General features: G+C 39.4%; 1 protein-coding gene across 6 annotated transcripts in view; it reads left to right on the plus strand.

Annotated features, from left to right (window-relative positions):
• Efcab1 (EF-hand calcium binding domain 1) overlaps positions 1-14,688 on the plus strand; it is a 26,670-nt gene that overhangs the window by 3,946 nt on the left and 8,036 nt on the right. The window contains exons 2-7 of one of the 6 annotated variants that reach the window (XR_004116665.1): positions 109-267; positions 941-1,045; positions 2,806-2,957; positions 3,324-3,428; positions 6,634-6,793; positions 10,405-10,455. Coding sequence is in view for 1 of the 6 variants with exons in the window: in XM_031363177.1 (XP_031219037.1) it covers positions 109-267; positions 941-1,045; positions 2,806-2,957; positions 3,324-3,428; positions 6,634-6,693 (581 nt within the window). In the remaining 5 variants the exon portion in view is untranslated. Of the gene's footprint in view, positions 1-108; positions 268-940; positions 1,046-2,805; positions 2,958-3,323; positions 3,429-6,633; positions 7,860-10,404; positions 10,456-14,688 lie in introns of those variants that run through there. The other 5 variants (XR_004116668.1, XR_004116669.1, XR_004116666.1 and 2 more) reach the window with 5 other exon arrangements.

Genomic DNA, 14,688 nt, shown 5'->3' on the forward strand with positions numbered 1-14,688 from the left:
TGTACCTTGGATATTAGCCCTCTATCAGATATAGGACTGGTAAAGATCTTTTCCCAATTTGTTGGTTTAAAGTGCCCTTTTCTTATGTATCCATTTTAATCTTTACAGTTGATAAATTTGAAGTGAAATGTCTTATAACACTTTTCTATAATTTGGTGGGAGACATATCAGAGAAGCCAGGAGTGGTCACTGGATTAGATCGTAATGTATTTCGGAACATCTTGCATGTGACATTTGGAATGACAGATGACATGATTATGGACAGAGGTAAGATAACATATTAGTCAACTGCCTTACCCAACTGTAATTTACAAAGGTTGAAGGCTGAGCTTACTTATGGGAGTTACCATTTCCAACTTCATTTGAATATATATTAATCTTCCAAAATGTCTGGAGAAAGAAGTGCTCTCCTCTTCCTTTTGTTGTTTAGGAAAAGACTAAGGTTGTGTTGGGTAGCTAAGTTCATATAGTCATACAAAAGCCCCATAGTATTCCACTTCTATTTAAATTTTGTTACATGCTTGCAAGTAGTTCATGAGCAGTTAAGGCACACTTCTACCATGTAATAACATCACTTGTCTTGCAGAATAAAAACATTATTGCTTTTGATTAAGAAGCTTAAATTTCTAATGACTAGCATCTTTATTATTATTATTATTATTATTATTATTATTATTATTATATTTCTTCACCCATATTTTATTTATTAAGAACATTATTCATTCTCACAGCATATGAAGAGAAAATAAAAATATAATTAAAAGATGTTTTTGTATAATAAGTTTAGTATGTAATTAAAAGGTTATGCATCTCAGCTTCTTTTGTTAAAGAGGGGCATGAACCTTGGGTCTTGAAGTAGTTGTGAAAAGCAGAGTAATGTGAGACTTGATATATTCCAGAGTTTTAAAATCCAACACAAATTACATTGTGTCTTTTTTAGTATTTCGAGGCTTCGATAAAGACAATGATGGCTGTATAAGTGTGTCAGAGTGGATTCATGGGTTATCACTGTTTCTTCGAGGGACTTTAGACGAAAAAATGAAATGTAAGCCTACAGATGACCTATTAGTTCGTACATTATGATAAATATACCAAAAGCTTTAAATGGCTGTTTTCCAAACTACCAATAAAGTGGTTTTGGTTGGTTGGTTGGTTGGTTGGTTGGTTGGTTGGTTCGTGAGTCCTTTCAGTGGGGCAAATTTAAGTTAATAAAGGATGGGAGTGTATTAATTAAAAGAGAAATCACAGCATCTAAGGAGTGAATGGCACGGAAAGAAGCACCATGAACTGTGACCTTACAGTCTTCTGATGTACCAGTATGTTCAACTACTAAATAGCTCACAGCAACTGAGAGCAAACATTAAACCAGAAAACATAGTCTAAACTTTCTGGTTCTTAAATAATTCTCAATTAATGGAGCTATACTTCATTTAATAAAAATTAATGTAAATGTACAATTACTTTCCCATGTTTCCAGCCAGTAATGCTTAGGTTAGTGCTCCTAGGCGTATCTTTTCAAAAGAAATGTGTAAAGAGGGACAGGAATATTTCCCTAGTGTACACTATCATTCCCATGAAAGTCAACTAGTATCAAGATCACAGCCAGATAATGCAGGAATAAGATATGCCTTTGCACTAAATACTTTGTCAGAGAAAATGCTACCTTAGTGATAATCTCATATATATATATATATATATATGCCTAAGCTCCAGAAAAAGGCCACGCTACTGAGAACATTAGATCCTCAGATGAAAAACATAGACATACACAATTGCTCAACTTCAGCTTGTCTTCTTGGCTCGACTGCTGGGTGCCTCCAGTTCAGCAGCCTAAATCGGTACTCAACTTCAGTTGCTCAGCCTCCTTCAGACCCAGCTCAACATCTCCAACCTCCTGCTTGTCGAAGCAACCTATGGCTGCTCTGCCAGAGGTCCTACATTGCTAGTTGGCTTTTCTCTCTCTGAAACATGGCAAATCTCTCTTTTTTCTCTCCCTGTGTCTCCTAGCTGGTGTGTGGGGACCCAGAAGTCCTGCCTATTCTGCCTAACAATTGGCCAGCAGCATCTTTATTGATGGATCAAGAACCAACTAGGGAATAGGACCTTAGCAAAAGCCAATCTCATCTTTTCTGTCCAAAAAATAAAATAAAATAAAATACTCTTCTGCCAGCATAAATTGCACAAATCCATAACAATCATGTAAGTTACAAAATATAACATTACATTAAAATTAACATGCAGTCCATCTTATTTTCCATTAGATAAAGTACTCTACCCTCATTCCTAACTTAAAGAATTGTTATTCTATCCATGAATTATGTTTAGGTTTTAGCCTGGAACATCATCTGAAAAGCATGCCACTTTATAACCTTTCTCTCAATGTTAAACAACTTGAGTTTGATTATTAGACAATAACTAGTCTTCAACCCTATCAGTAATCTGAGAATGACTTAAATATTACCTGGATATATAGGAAGCACTAAACACAGTTTCTCAAACTTAAACAGTTGTAGAGACAGCTGGCTACCTGGACAGCCCCCCTTATTTCTTATAACATTAAGCATCTGTCTTCAGGCTTTTAGCCCATGATCATCTGACAAACCTTTGCAAAGCAGGATTATGAAGGACTGTTTGCAAAGCAGGATTATGAAGGACTGTTTACCCTGTGTTGGCAGAGATATCAGTTGACAATTCCACAAAATGTGTCCTTTTCCCAGATACACACACACACACACACACACACACACACACACACACACACGTATATGTATATACATACATACATATATATATAATTTTCTTTAGATTGCTTTGAAGTATTTGATCTGAATGGTGATGGCTTCATTTCAAAGGAAGAGATGTTCCACATGCTGAAGAACAGCCTTCTCAAGCAGCCTTCTGAGGAGGACCCTGATGAAGGGATTAAAGATTTGGTTGAAATTACACTTAAGAAAATGGTAAGTATGGATAATTTAGAGGTTTAATATTGAAACTTATAGGAAATCCACAGGATAGAAGTAATAATTGAGTTACAGTGATTTTCAATATTCTGTTTAGTTAAATAATAGTTAACATTTGCTTGTTAATAAAATATTTTCTTTGGTCTACAGGTGTGGCTCAGTGACAAAACACTTGCCTACCATATCAGAGGGTCTCAATTCCATGCTAATAACACCCCACCCTCCACAAACACACTTTAAAAGTTATTTTTCAACTTCCCAACCTAATTTCTCATTCTCTTGCTAATACTTGACTGTGAAAAAGAATGTGCATTTGCAGCAAGAATGCCATGTTCTGACTGACCCAGGCTGTGTACCTCACAGGACCATGACCATGATGGGAAGCTGTCTTTTGCAGACTACGAGAAGGCTGTGCGAGAAGAGACTCTCCTGTTGGAAGCCTTTGGGCCATGCCTGCCTGATCCAAAGGTAACAATATTCCTTTTGTTGAACCAAAACCTTATTTGGAACAGCCAACCTAGGACATCTCAGCTTTCAGTATGGAAGCCAGAAAAATATGAGCATGGAAAGGCCCCAACAGAAGAAGGGACCGCTTCTCTCAGGGGACTGTTATATCCCACTGCTCACTTTTTTTCATTCCTTAATGCATTAATACACATCAGAAAGAATTCATGAGGCTCATTGTGCCAGAAGCCCAGAAAAAAGGCTCAGTGGCTGCACTGGAGGGCAAAAACAACATGAAAAATCATTACACAACACTGTGATGAGTATATCATAATATTAAATGACTTGTATGGTGCTTGCATTATGCCAGGCAATGATGCAAGAATGAAACCTTATAACACCCAATTTATAAATGAGAAACCAAACAGAAGATTTGTACATTTTATCAAACCTAACTTAACTAATTAGTGGAGTTTCAGAGGGGATAAGCTGGTGTCATTGTCCATAGTGTATAGAATGTGGTGCTGGGCAGGATAAAGAACATCCACACCATCCAAACCACAGGAAGACAGAAGGCTTACCCATGGAAGCAGTTCAAAGATAAAATAGTCAGATAAGATGGGGACATAATCCATGCAAAAGAAGTGATGTGTGTACAAGAGAAGAAAGGGAAGAACGGGAGGATGGAGGGGTGCAGAGAAGTAGGGAAGGAGAGAGCAGGAAGTCCTTTACAAAAGACTGGTATATACTTGGCTAGAAATGATGTAGCAGGTGCTTAGAAAGACTATGTCCTGCAGAGCTTGGGTTTGTCTGGAAAGTGATAATGTGGTTAGATTTAAGCAAGCAATTTATGAGTATCCCCATCCCCAGACCTCTAGTTTCTATCTCCAGCTTCCAACTCAAGTGTCTATTCATATATTTTCTAAAAGTTTCTAGTCTCTCCTAAACTTGAATCTCCTGTCTCCCCTGTGTTGTCAAATGTTGGCCCGTTTCTAGCAATTTCATCAACCTGTAAGCCATGCTTGGTTTCTCTTGGCACTCTCAGCTACTCTTCCAGCGTTTAGCCTTAAATATGGCCCATGCAATTTTCTACTATCATCTGTTCTGTCTAAATAACTAACTGTGTTGCTCCCACTGCTTTCTCCCTACTGCCTTTCCACTGTAACATCCACTATATTTGAAAATGCAGATTGCATCATGCCAGAGCTTTTTCCCACACCCTCCAGTGAAGTCTCCTTATGCAGAGCCTGTATCCTTTCTTTTCAGAAACATCTCTCTGCTTCCACATTCTGTCAGGCATTCCAGTGGAGGCAGTCGACACTATGCTCTCCACTTCCTGCTGTGTCCTTCCCATCTCTTTCCCAACCCTTCACATCCTCAATTCCCTAAGTCACCCAATCTTCTGGACTTACTGCATTGTTAAGACAGCCTTTGCATCCTTATCCTTCATCTTTGTGTCCAAACTTGCTTTTGTACTATTTCTTTCACTGTATTTATTTGTATGCTTATTGTCTCATCACATGAGTGTGAATTTCCTGAGGTCAGGAAATAAATTTATTTTTTTCACTTTTTGCACAATTTATGTATTGAGTTCACAAAATAGATGCCTAGGAAAACATAAATACATAAATGGAGACGTAGATGAATGGATGGAGGAATAAATGAATGATCTCAGAGGTTCCTGGTGAAATTTCTGGGTCTGCTCCCACCCCTGTTTAGGAATTGTTTAGCTATTCTTTTGTACCTTCCCAACATTCTTTGGGATTATTCCCTATCTACTAAAACCTGCTGGTTGGAATTCTAAAGGCTTTAAAAGTTTTTCCTTTTTAAAGCCAAACAAGGAAGTGGAGAACTGGCTCAGCAGTTCAGAGCATATGCTTTTCTTGTAGATTACTCCAGTTGGGTTCCCAGTATCCACATCTACCTCTCAGTCTGTCTCCAGGGGAAATTTGATGCTTCTGACCTTTACTGGCACCCACACTCATGTGCATATACCCCACATAGAAACACATACACACAGAAATTTTATAAATTTTAAAAAGCAAATGGAAAGGACAGGATAAAAGGAAGGCAGAGAGGGAGTGTATGTATTCACATGAGTTTCACAGCCATTTCTACTTGTACAGATACATGTTTTGTGAAAAATGTCCAATTTAAGACCAATACTATCATTCATCACACCCCATCTTCTAAAATCTTGTCATTGAGATTACCCTCTTTCTCCCCACATCCAGTTAATGAATCTCATGAATGTCCTTGGGTCTTTGAATGTGCCCAAGTTCCTAGAAGTCCAGAGCATAATGTTACTCCCCACTGAAGCATCATACCCAGACTATACCCCATGATCCTAGCCTACACTAGGTTTGAGGCCACTGGAAGGAATTTTGAGAGTCAAAAACACATGAAGAAGTTACCAGTGCTCATTGCATTAGTCAGAATAGAGATTCTCCATCTGTGGGTTCAATCCATTGGTGATCAAATGACTCTTTCAAAGGGGTCACCTAAGACTATCAGAAAACACAGCTATATACATTATGGTTCATAACAATAGCAAAAGTACAGTTATGACATAGCAAAAAAATTGTTTATGGTTGTGAGTTACTATAACATAAGGGACTATATTATTAAAAGGTCCCAGCTAGCAATATTGAGAACCACTCTAGATAGACAGAACTTATAAAATGAAAAACAGTGTGTGTGTGTGTGTGTGTGTGTGTGTGTGTGTGTGTGTGTGTATTTGAGATTTTGGGTAGCGGCCTACTGTCTACGGTTTAACTATTCTAATTGGTGACTGTTCCCTCAGGAAAGTCCAAGAATCCAGTAGTTGTTTAGTTCACAATCCTGGATATCTCATCTGGTCTTCAATATTCATTGGGTTCCCAAAGAAGTAGACTCTAATCCCAGTGATGGAATACACTGGCCAGGGAAAGCGAGGGCAAGCAAGCAAAAAAACCCAAAGCATCCTTCTTCCATGTACTTTATGTAGGCTGCCTCCAGAAAGTATGGCCTAGATTTCAGGTAGATTTTTCCACCTCAAATGATCCAATCAAAAAAATTGCTCAGTAGCATGGGTTTTGGTTAATTCCAGATATAATCAATCTAATAAGTAAGAATAGCCACCACAGCCACCTTCCTTGTGACCCTGTCTCTCCATGAGGAGGACACAATGTTTTGTTTTGTTCCTTCTCTTTTTTAAGTCTATACTAAGTTCAGTACCTTTATCCTACAGAGCCAGATGGAATTTGAAGCCCAAGTATTCAAAGATCCACATGAATTTAATGATATGTGAATTCCTAAATGTATTGTTGTGAGTAAGTACAAAAGGAGCCACATTAAGTTCGTCTGTTCTTCTCAGATCAGAAGATGCCGTGGTGAGATTCAGTTTACTTGTACGTATTTTAGTTCAGGACATCCTTAAAGATGGTGGGTTTGGCAATTGTTAAAGAGATTTCACCACATGGACTCTGTTAAGACACACACCTGTCATAAATCTCCAGATTAATCAAAGCAATTAACAAATTATATAGTCAACACTTATGGATACAATCTATATGTCAGAAAGAGTTTAATTGTATATCAAAATATTGTTGAAACTACAGTTTCCTTCATAGCAATATGATGAAATAGTACCAAAAAAATATTTAAGAACATGCCAGGTACTGGGGACTACACAGCAAGATGAAGGATACTTGGAGAGCATTTAATATGCTTTCTTCTGTTATGTGCAGCTTTGCTTCAACAGCTCATAAGCATTGGAGGGCAAAGATTTGTCATGCACACTTTCATAGCCACCATATCAGTTAGCCTTCGGCATATAATTGGCCCTCAATAAATATTTCAGATTGGACTTAAAGACAGAAAACTGCCACATAATTACCCTTTATCCATGAGCACATAGAAGTCGTCTCCATTTCTTGAGTCCAGCTTTTAGTTAATCTCTGGAGGCATGTCTGACCTGTGTATTGCAGTCAGATACCAAGGCTGACTTTGCTCTGGCTTCCAGTGTTATGTTTCTCTCACTTTGCTATCATGCATTCATCATCCCCATATGTAATATAATGTCATGGCTCCACATTGTCTGATGTCCAGTATACAACCTATTATCAGGGATCATGTCACACTGTATAATAACGGTGCTGGCCAGTTATGTCAGCCCAAAGACTCCACCTAGTGCTGTGGGCATCGTGTGGCAATGAAAGGGTACCTTCCCCCACTTGAGGTCTCTGTGAACTCTCTTTTACATCTTTGTACTCACAGGAGAGCAATTGAGAGGGTTAACTTGTGGTACCTTCACCTGATGTATACAAGCTCTAGAGAATACATGAAAAAGCAAACCCACTTCCTTGTTACATATGCATTATTAAGTTTATGCAAAGTTTACATTGTATACAACAATTGGCTTCTACTAATACCTGGAATAGCAATTCTATAAAATAAACTGACTTATATAAGGCACTTTTAATGAGTAGTTTCTTTATGACAGTTATAAATAATAAAACACAATATTTCTATTTCTAGCTTCATTGGGAAATGTCAACCAAAATACTGTGTAATTAAGGTGTACCCAAAGTTTATATGTGCATATGACTAAATATTACTTAAAAGTTAAGTAACATATATGTCAACACATATCTGTCTGGCTTGAGTATAGTCTGCCTTCACAGTAAGTTTCAGGTGCATTGATTATATCTTCTGTTGAATAACTGAAACCTAGTACATCTTGACTAACACAATCTCCTTTCTGCTTAATGGTGGTCATAGCCACATACCATCCTACTTTCTGCAGCTATGAGAGTCTCAGCTTTACATTCACATAGAAGAATGATATATTGTAGTACTTACTATCATCTGTGTGAGGCATTTTATGCTTTCATAATGTCCAGATTATCAACAGTATCACAAATTATATAAAATTCCATTTTAAAGGCTAAATAATACCCCCAAGTAAATGTATATAAAATATATAAATGTAGATCAAGATCACATTGTCTTTTTCTATTTGTCTAATGACAGACAGGTTATTTCTGCATCATGCTTGTTTACCTATATCATATGAATGCTGTGAAATGAATGCAAGAGTCTGGTGTCCCTCTGTGTGATAGATTTAATTTTGTTTGGTACCTCTGCTTCCACTTTGTTGCACTCTTTCCCATGATGGCTGTCCTAATCTACATTTCTAGTAATACTATGAAGGTTTTTTCCCATAAACTGCCAGCATGTGTTACTTTTGTGTGTCTTTTTAACACTAGTCACTAAAATTGGGGAAATGACACCCTATTGTGTTTTGGACCTGTACTTCCCTAGAATGTGGCAACACTGGACACTTTTTTTCTTCTTCCTCTTGATTTATTTCATTTTTTTTTACTCACTTTACATCCTGCTCACCTTTTTTAAATCTGTTGGTCATTTGTATATATTTACAAAACACAAAGTTGGGCCATTTGCCCAGTTTGCATCACATCTTCTGGTGTAAGTGTGGTTCATTGAAAAAATTTAGAAGCTTAAGAAACTTAAAATCTAAAATACTAAAGTATTGGTTTATATTTTGGTGAGTGAGTCCTTTCAGTTTTTAGAGGCATATTTATGTTTGCTTCACCACATGTGCAAGCTTGCATGTGATTGCATTGAAACTGCATCTCTTCCAGATGCTGCCTTGTGAACATTTTCTTAGGTTGGCCAATGTTTGTCCACAGCCTGGCTTGTCTCACCTTCTATGTGTCAGTGCCACCATCAGTATCAGGCCACTATCAGGCCACTGATCATTGTGCATACTAAATTTATTCTAGTGTTTGCAATTATAATAACTAATGGTGAACACCCTGGAGGCCTATCTCACATAACTCTCTTGGAATCAGTTTGAAAATTAAATTGTTGTGAGGTCGTGTGTGGTCTTGCGGTTCTCACAAAGTTGCTTCTGGTCTATGAGAACACCAGCCTCATCACCAATAAGAGCAGTCTCTCCAAAACCATGGATGGTCTGCATCATTTGTTTTATCACTATAGTTGTTCTCTGAATGTCCTAGTTGGCTTTCTATTGCTATGATAAAGACCATGACCAAAATCGACTTGGAAAAGAAGGAGTTTATTTCATATTAAACTTTCAGGTAACTATCCATCACTGAAGGGAGTCAGGGCAAGAAGTCAAGGAGGGCAGGAATCTAGAGGCAAGAACAGAAGCAGAAGCCATGGAGGAATTCAGATTACTGGCTTGCTCCTAATGGCTTGCTCAGCCTGCTTTCTTTTGTCATCCTGAACCACCTCCCAGGGGTAGCACTGCCCACAGTGGACTCAGCCTTCCCACATAGTTATTAATCAAAACATGTTCCACATGCTTGCCTGTATGCTCATCTTTTGGAAGTATTTTCCTAATCCGTTTCCTCCACCCAGATGACACTAGTTTGTGTCAAGTAGACCAAGACCTAAACAGCATACTACATGTAAATTTCTGTATTGCAATCTATGTGAATATCCCTTCTCATATAACATTATTTAAATCCTAAATATGTGAATAAAAACCCATAAATAATGTCAATGCACATTCAGGTGATGCTGGCACACAACTCAAAGTGCACATATGCGTTGTCCATTAGCTTCCCAATATACACAGGAGCACACCCTCTTTGCTCACATCACCATGTGAACAAAACTTTTCCTTCTGTTACTATGTCAATGTTTTTGGATTCTTTTAATTTTGTTGCTGTGGCAACTCCAGTGATTTCAACAAATATCTCTTCACTTGATACTAGGCATATTTAAGCACACAGAGTTCTTTGTAGGACCACCTCTCTCCCTTCTGGCCTACCCTGAGCCATTATCCTTGCTGCTCAGTTTGGCTTGACTTACTACCAAAGTGTAGCCAGCATGCAGGGCAGTCCACTGCCTGCCCTGGGGTGACTGAGCTGGGATACTGAAAAGCACTTTCAATAGGCCAGGATGGGTTATCACTCTTTTCATGGACTCCTTACAGCTTTTGCTTTCACTTTTCTGCTCTGTTCAATAGAACTAGAAGAAACGACACTGGACCACTGAAGAATAAATACACACGACCCTATAAGCAGCACTGAGACTCTTTTTGGAAAAAAAATACTTTTAGGTACCTACAAGATTTGAAAACTACCACCAAAAACTGGTAGCCCTGCATTCTTCCTCACAGATATATCTGTGTACAAGACAGTACTTGTAGGAAATGAGAGCTGGAATTGCTCACACCATGAAGTCATTCAACATGCGTTAGGTTACCACTTTGTGTGATACAGTAAGGGTTGATGTGGTCTAAATCAGTGGTGTGGCCTCTCATCTTTTGTGTAGAGGATGATATCATATGAGGCATTGACCGTGTCATTACCTGTCATGGGTTTGTAATGACAACCCCTCTCCTCCAGCACATACAGGTGTACCAATTTAAACCAAATGGAGATAAAAGAAACTAAAATCAAATATGACTTTAGAATATTCAAGACACTAAAACTGAATATGAGCAGGGCTCTAAGCTCCATGGCCAAGCTCTTAGTGAATCCCCACCAATCATCACCATTCTTGCCAGAGCTAATGATTGGTTCTCACCAAGTCTGACCAAAAGAAGTTTGAGAATTGCACTGCAGAGAAAGGTGGGTGGGGAAGCAGAAGAAAAGGAGGAGGAGGGAAAGGAGGAGAGGAGGAAAGAGTATAAAAGACCCAGAGATATGACCCACCAGTGTATTAATTACCATTTGAAAATCTGTGGCTTATGGTATCATGATGCCTTCCCAGCTACAGGAAAGCAGGTGGTAATCATTGGAAAGATTTTCCAGCCTGAGTTATCACTATGTTATCAAGCCAATTGCATATGGAGTACACTTCAGGAAGCATGCTCATCTTATAAGCAATCTAAAAGCCATCCCATTGAAATGCTTTGGTTAGGGCGACTTCCCACTTGGGTAGCAGTTGATCCTTTATAACTTCTTGTGGATCTCTTGCCTCCTACCTAGTTTATCAAGAAAATATTCTTCCCCTAAGACACACACACCCTCTTGTTTACTTTTATATTCCTCCTATCTGCCCTATTATCTGGCCCTCACAGATTACTGGAGTGGGGGCTTGTTGGCTTATTAAGTATTTGAGGAAACTGAGTGAAGTATAGTCTAATTTCCCCTTTAAAATGAGAAGCAGCTTTCTATTTTCTGTCTACAAGTTTGGGGATCCTGAGGCATCTGTAGCTAGTAGCTGCAATGATATGGAGTCTTGGAGTCTGGAACAATGACTGGTCCACAAGGCTGAAAGCAAAGAATGCAGAAGTCCTCCTAGGAGTGAGGACCTTCAGGGAGGGATATGCAGAACAGAGGAAAATATTCAAACCATTGGAATAATCTTTTTTAGTAAATGCTCATAAATATGCCAAAGTCAGAAATGGACTAGAATTGGTTCACAGCCTCAACTGTGCATTCTACAATGATGCAACAAGCACTCTGGGGCTAAATAACTTCACATTATTGCATCAGTTTCTCACAGGTAAGTTTTAGCACTATTGATAATTTTCATCCACAGAATGAGGAAACTGGGATCAACATAAACTAAAAGTTTGATATTTGTTTATCTTCCAGAAGAATCTTTAAATGTATCCTCGAGGCTGCAGTTTGCTGCTGCATTAAAATACATACGCAATGAGAACCATCACCTCTTCCTAACTGGGGACACCTTGAGAATTCCTATTAGTAAAACTAGGTTTTACCAAGCTTCCAGATGTTATAAGTTCTATATAGAAGTCACTAGGCTGACACCACTTGTTGACCAGGCCAGACAATAGACCACAAAAAGGAAAGTTAAGGTGGGCTATTACTGGGCTATGGAGAGAATAGAGAAGCTGGAAGCCTTATTGAAAGACAAGGAATATGCCTTTATGCCCAGTCATTGGGTAACAGGAAATCCATCTGGAGAGGAAGATGCCAAACACAAGAAGCCACTGAACCAACTGTCAAACACAAGACACCATGGTAGGATTACCACATGCCACAAAGAAGCCAAAGGTACTTCTAATCAATACAGTTTAGAAACCCCAAATCAAACTTTATTGTGTCACTGAGCTCAGTGGAAGGACCCTACCCTAGAATGGAGGAGGTCTTGAGCTTAATTCTCCTTGCCAAAAAAAACAAATCAGAACAAAAATGATTCAATGTGCTTTTACACCGGCCTCAAAGAGTATATTACATAGGAATAAGTGTAATGTTTGATTTGTGTGAAAGCATATGAACCTAAAATCCCACAGAGTAAACAAGACCTTGTCTACAAGTCAGTAAATGCCAATGACCCAAATCTATCCCATAGGCTCCATGCTGTAGTCATAATTATTTAATCAAGTGAAATGCAAACCACTGCACTCCATGGATTTCAAATTACTTGAGGTTATATTTTAGTCGTTTAAATGTAGAAGAGATCCCAGCAGCCCTGGAACGCTGTTATACACCAGGAAGTGAGCAGGCTCCCTATTTTAAGGTCCCTGAAATCATGTCTGAATTTCCATATGATATGTACTCTCTTCTGCCACAGAATTGCAGATAATATCAAGTGTAAAGAAAAAAATGTGTAAAAAGATTTCTTCCTTCCTTTGAAGAATGGAGTGCAGGAAATTATTGTGGTGGTTGTCTTGTAAAAGGAGGGAAAAGAAAGATATAGAAGAAAAGGAGAAGGCAAATGATGGGGTAGGGTAGACAAGCAAAAAAAAAAAAAACCATGGTTTTCTTCTGTGACTTTTCTTCTAAAGATCAGTGGGAAAGAGGAGCAAGAGAGCTAAAGCCACTGCTCTTCTATGCCTTTTTTAGGTACACAATTAGAAAACATCAGGTGGCTGGTAAGACAATCTGGCCTCTAGGCTGTTAGCAGGGCACAGGAGGTAGAACGGAGCAGCAGGATGTGAAGCAGGCCAGGGCCTGTACCAAGTCCCAGGTATGTGCTGAGAGGCAGGCACTGGCCCGCAGCAGGTGCAGCACAGCCAGTGCCCAGCGGCCTCAGGAAAGGAAAACCTGCAGGTGCAGTCAGGACATGCCCTGAGCCTCCCCAGCCACGCGATTTTCTGAATAGCTGTCCTATCCTCATTGTCTGTCTGCAAGATTATGGTTGCAGTGGGAGGAGATGCAAGGGAGGGAGTGGCTTGGTGGAGTCTCCAGTTCTGGAGGCTTTGATGACACACAGGCGGCTGCAGAAGTTCAGGGTATCTGAGGGGGTGGAACAGCCTCAGAGTCTTGACAAGTTGAACTGGCTGAAACCATGTGAATGTAGATATCCCCTGCTATCTCCTTTGCAATGCACCCCCATCATTAACCTGTGTCTGTGAGACACGGGACAGAAAGCCATCTTTTTCTCACCTAGGTGCTACCTGCTGCCTTCCACACCCAAGATTCTTGTCTTGCAACCCTAACTCAGTGTCCACATGCTGAGAATTTCCTGTGACTTTCTGAACTCTCTTTGTCTATCCAATGAAGAACTCTATCTGGCTTCAGAAATAGCATGCTCAGCATTTTATTCAGCAACCCCTCAGTCTTCCTCATGACCTGTAATCAGAAGTGGTTTTACAAAGAAAGCATTTTCTGCAGCTGGGAAAAGGAGTGCATATGGAGCCACCTGTCTTTGGCCAGCTCCCTTTTCCCAGTTTAAGCCTACCTGAACTGAAAGAGGGGTCTGCAGACTGAGAAGAGCATAAGTATAATTGTTGTAGCACTAGGTCACTACCTCTAAGTAGTAAAAAGAGCAAAAACTAAGACTGGTGCTCCTTGCCTTCTGCCCCATGGCTGGAACTGGGGTGTGATCCCAGAAACCCCAAATAATGAAGTCTGGACAGAAGTTGTCTGAAGGGATAAGTCACCAAGGAGGCACTAGAGAGGGGAAAGAAAGCTAGGAAAATGCTACCTGGTAGAAGAGATAATGATTGGGAGCATGGAGATGAGAAAGAACCTAAGCTAAAGATTCTGCTGGTACAGATGTTCAGAACATGCTGAGGGACCCTCCATACCTTTACAAGGTATGATTACAAGGGTCATCTAAGCACCAGGAGAAGCTTCAGGACATCAGTATCTGTGAGAGGGCCAGGATTTCCTCAGGCTTAACTCTTCTACTCTGAGTTTCCCTTCACTGCTCTGCATACTTTTCTGGATGTTTCCTAAAGGGCACACAGTGCAACTTACAGGACTCTGCTTCCTCTGCAAATAATCTAAGAGTATGGTATACTGGGAAATAAACATCTTCATACTGGGAAGAATAAGTCAGTAATGACAAGTTAAGATCTGACCCCATGATAGGGAAGTGGGGAGAGGGG

This window comes from Mastomys coucha, unplaced genomic scaffold (genome assembly GCF_008632895.1).
Source record: "Mastomys coucha isolate ucsf_1 unplaced genomic scaffold, UCSF_Mcou_1 pScaffold12, whole genome shotgun sequence".
NCBI classification, from domain to species: Eukaryota; Metazoa; Chordata; class Mammalia; order Rodentia; family Muridae; genus Mastomys; species Mastomys coucha.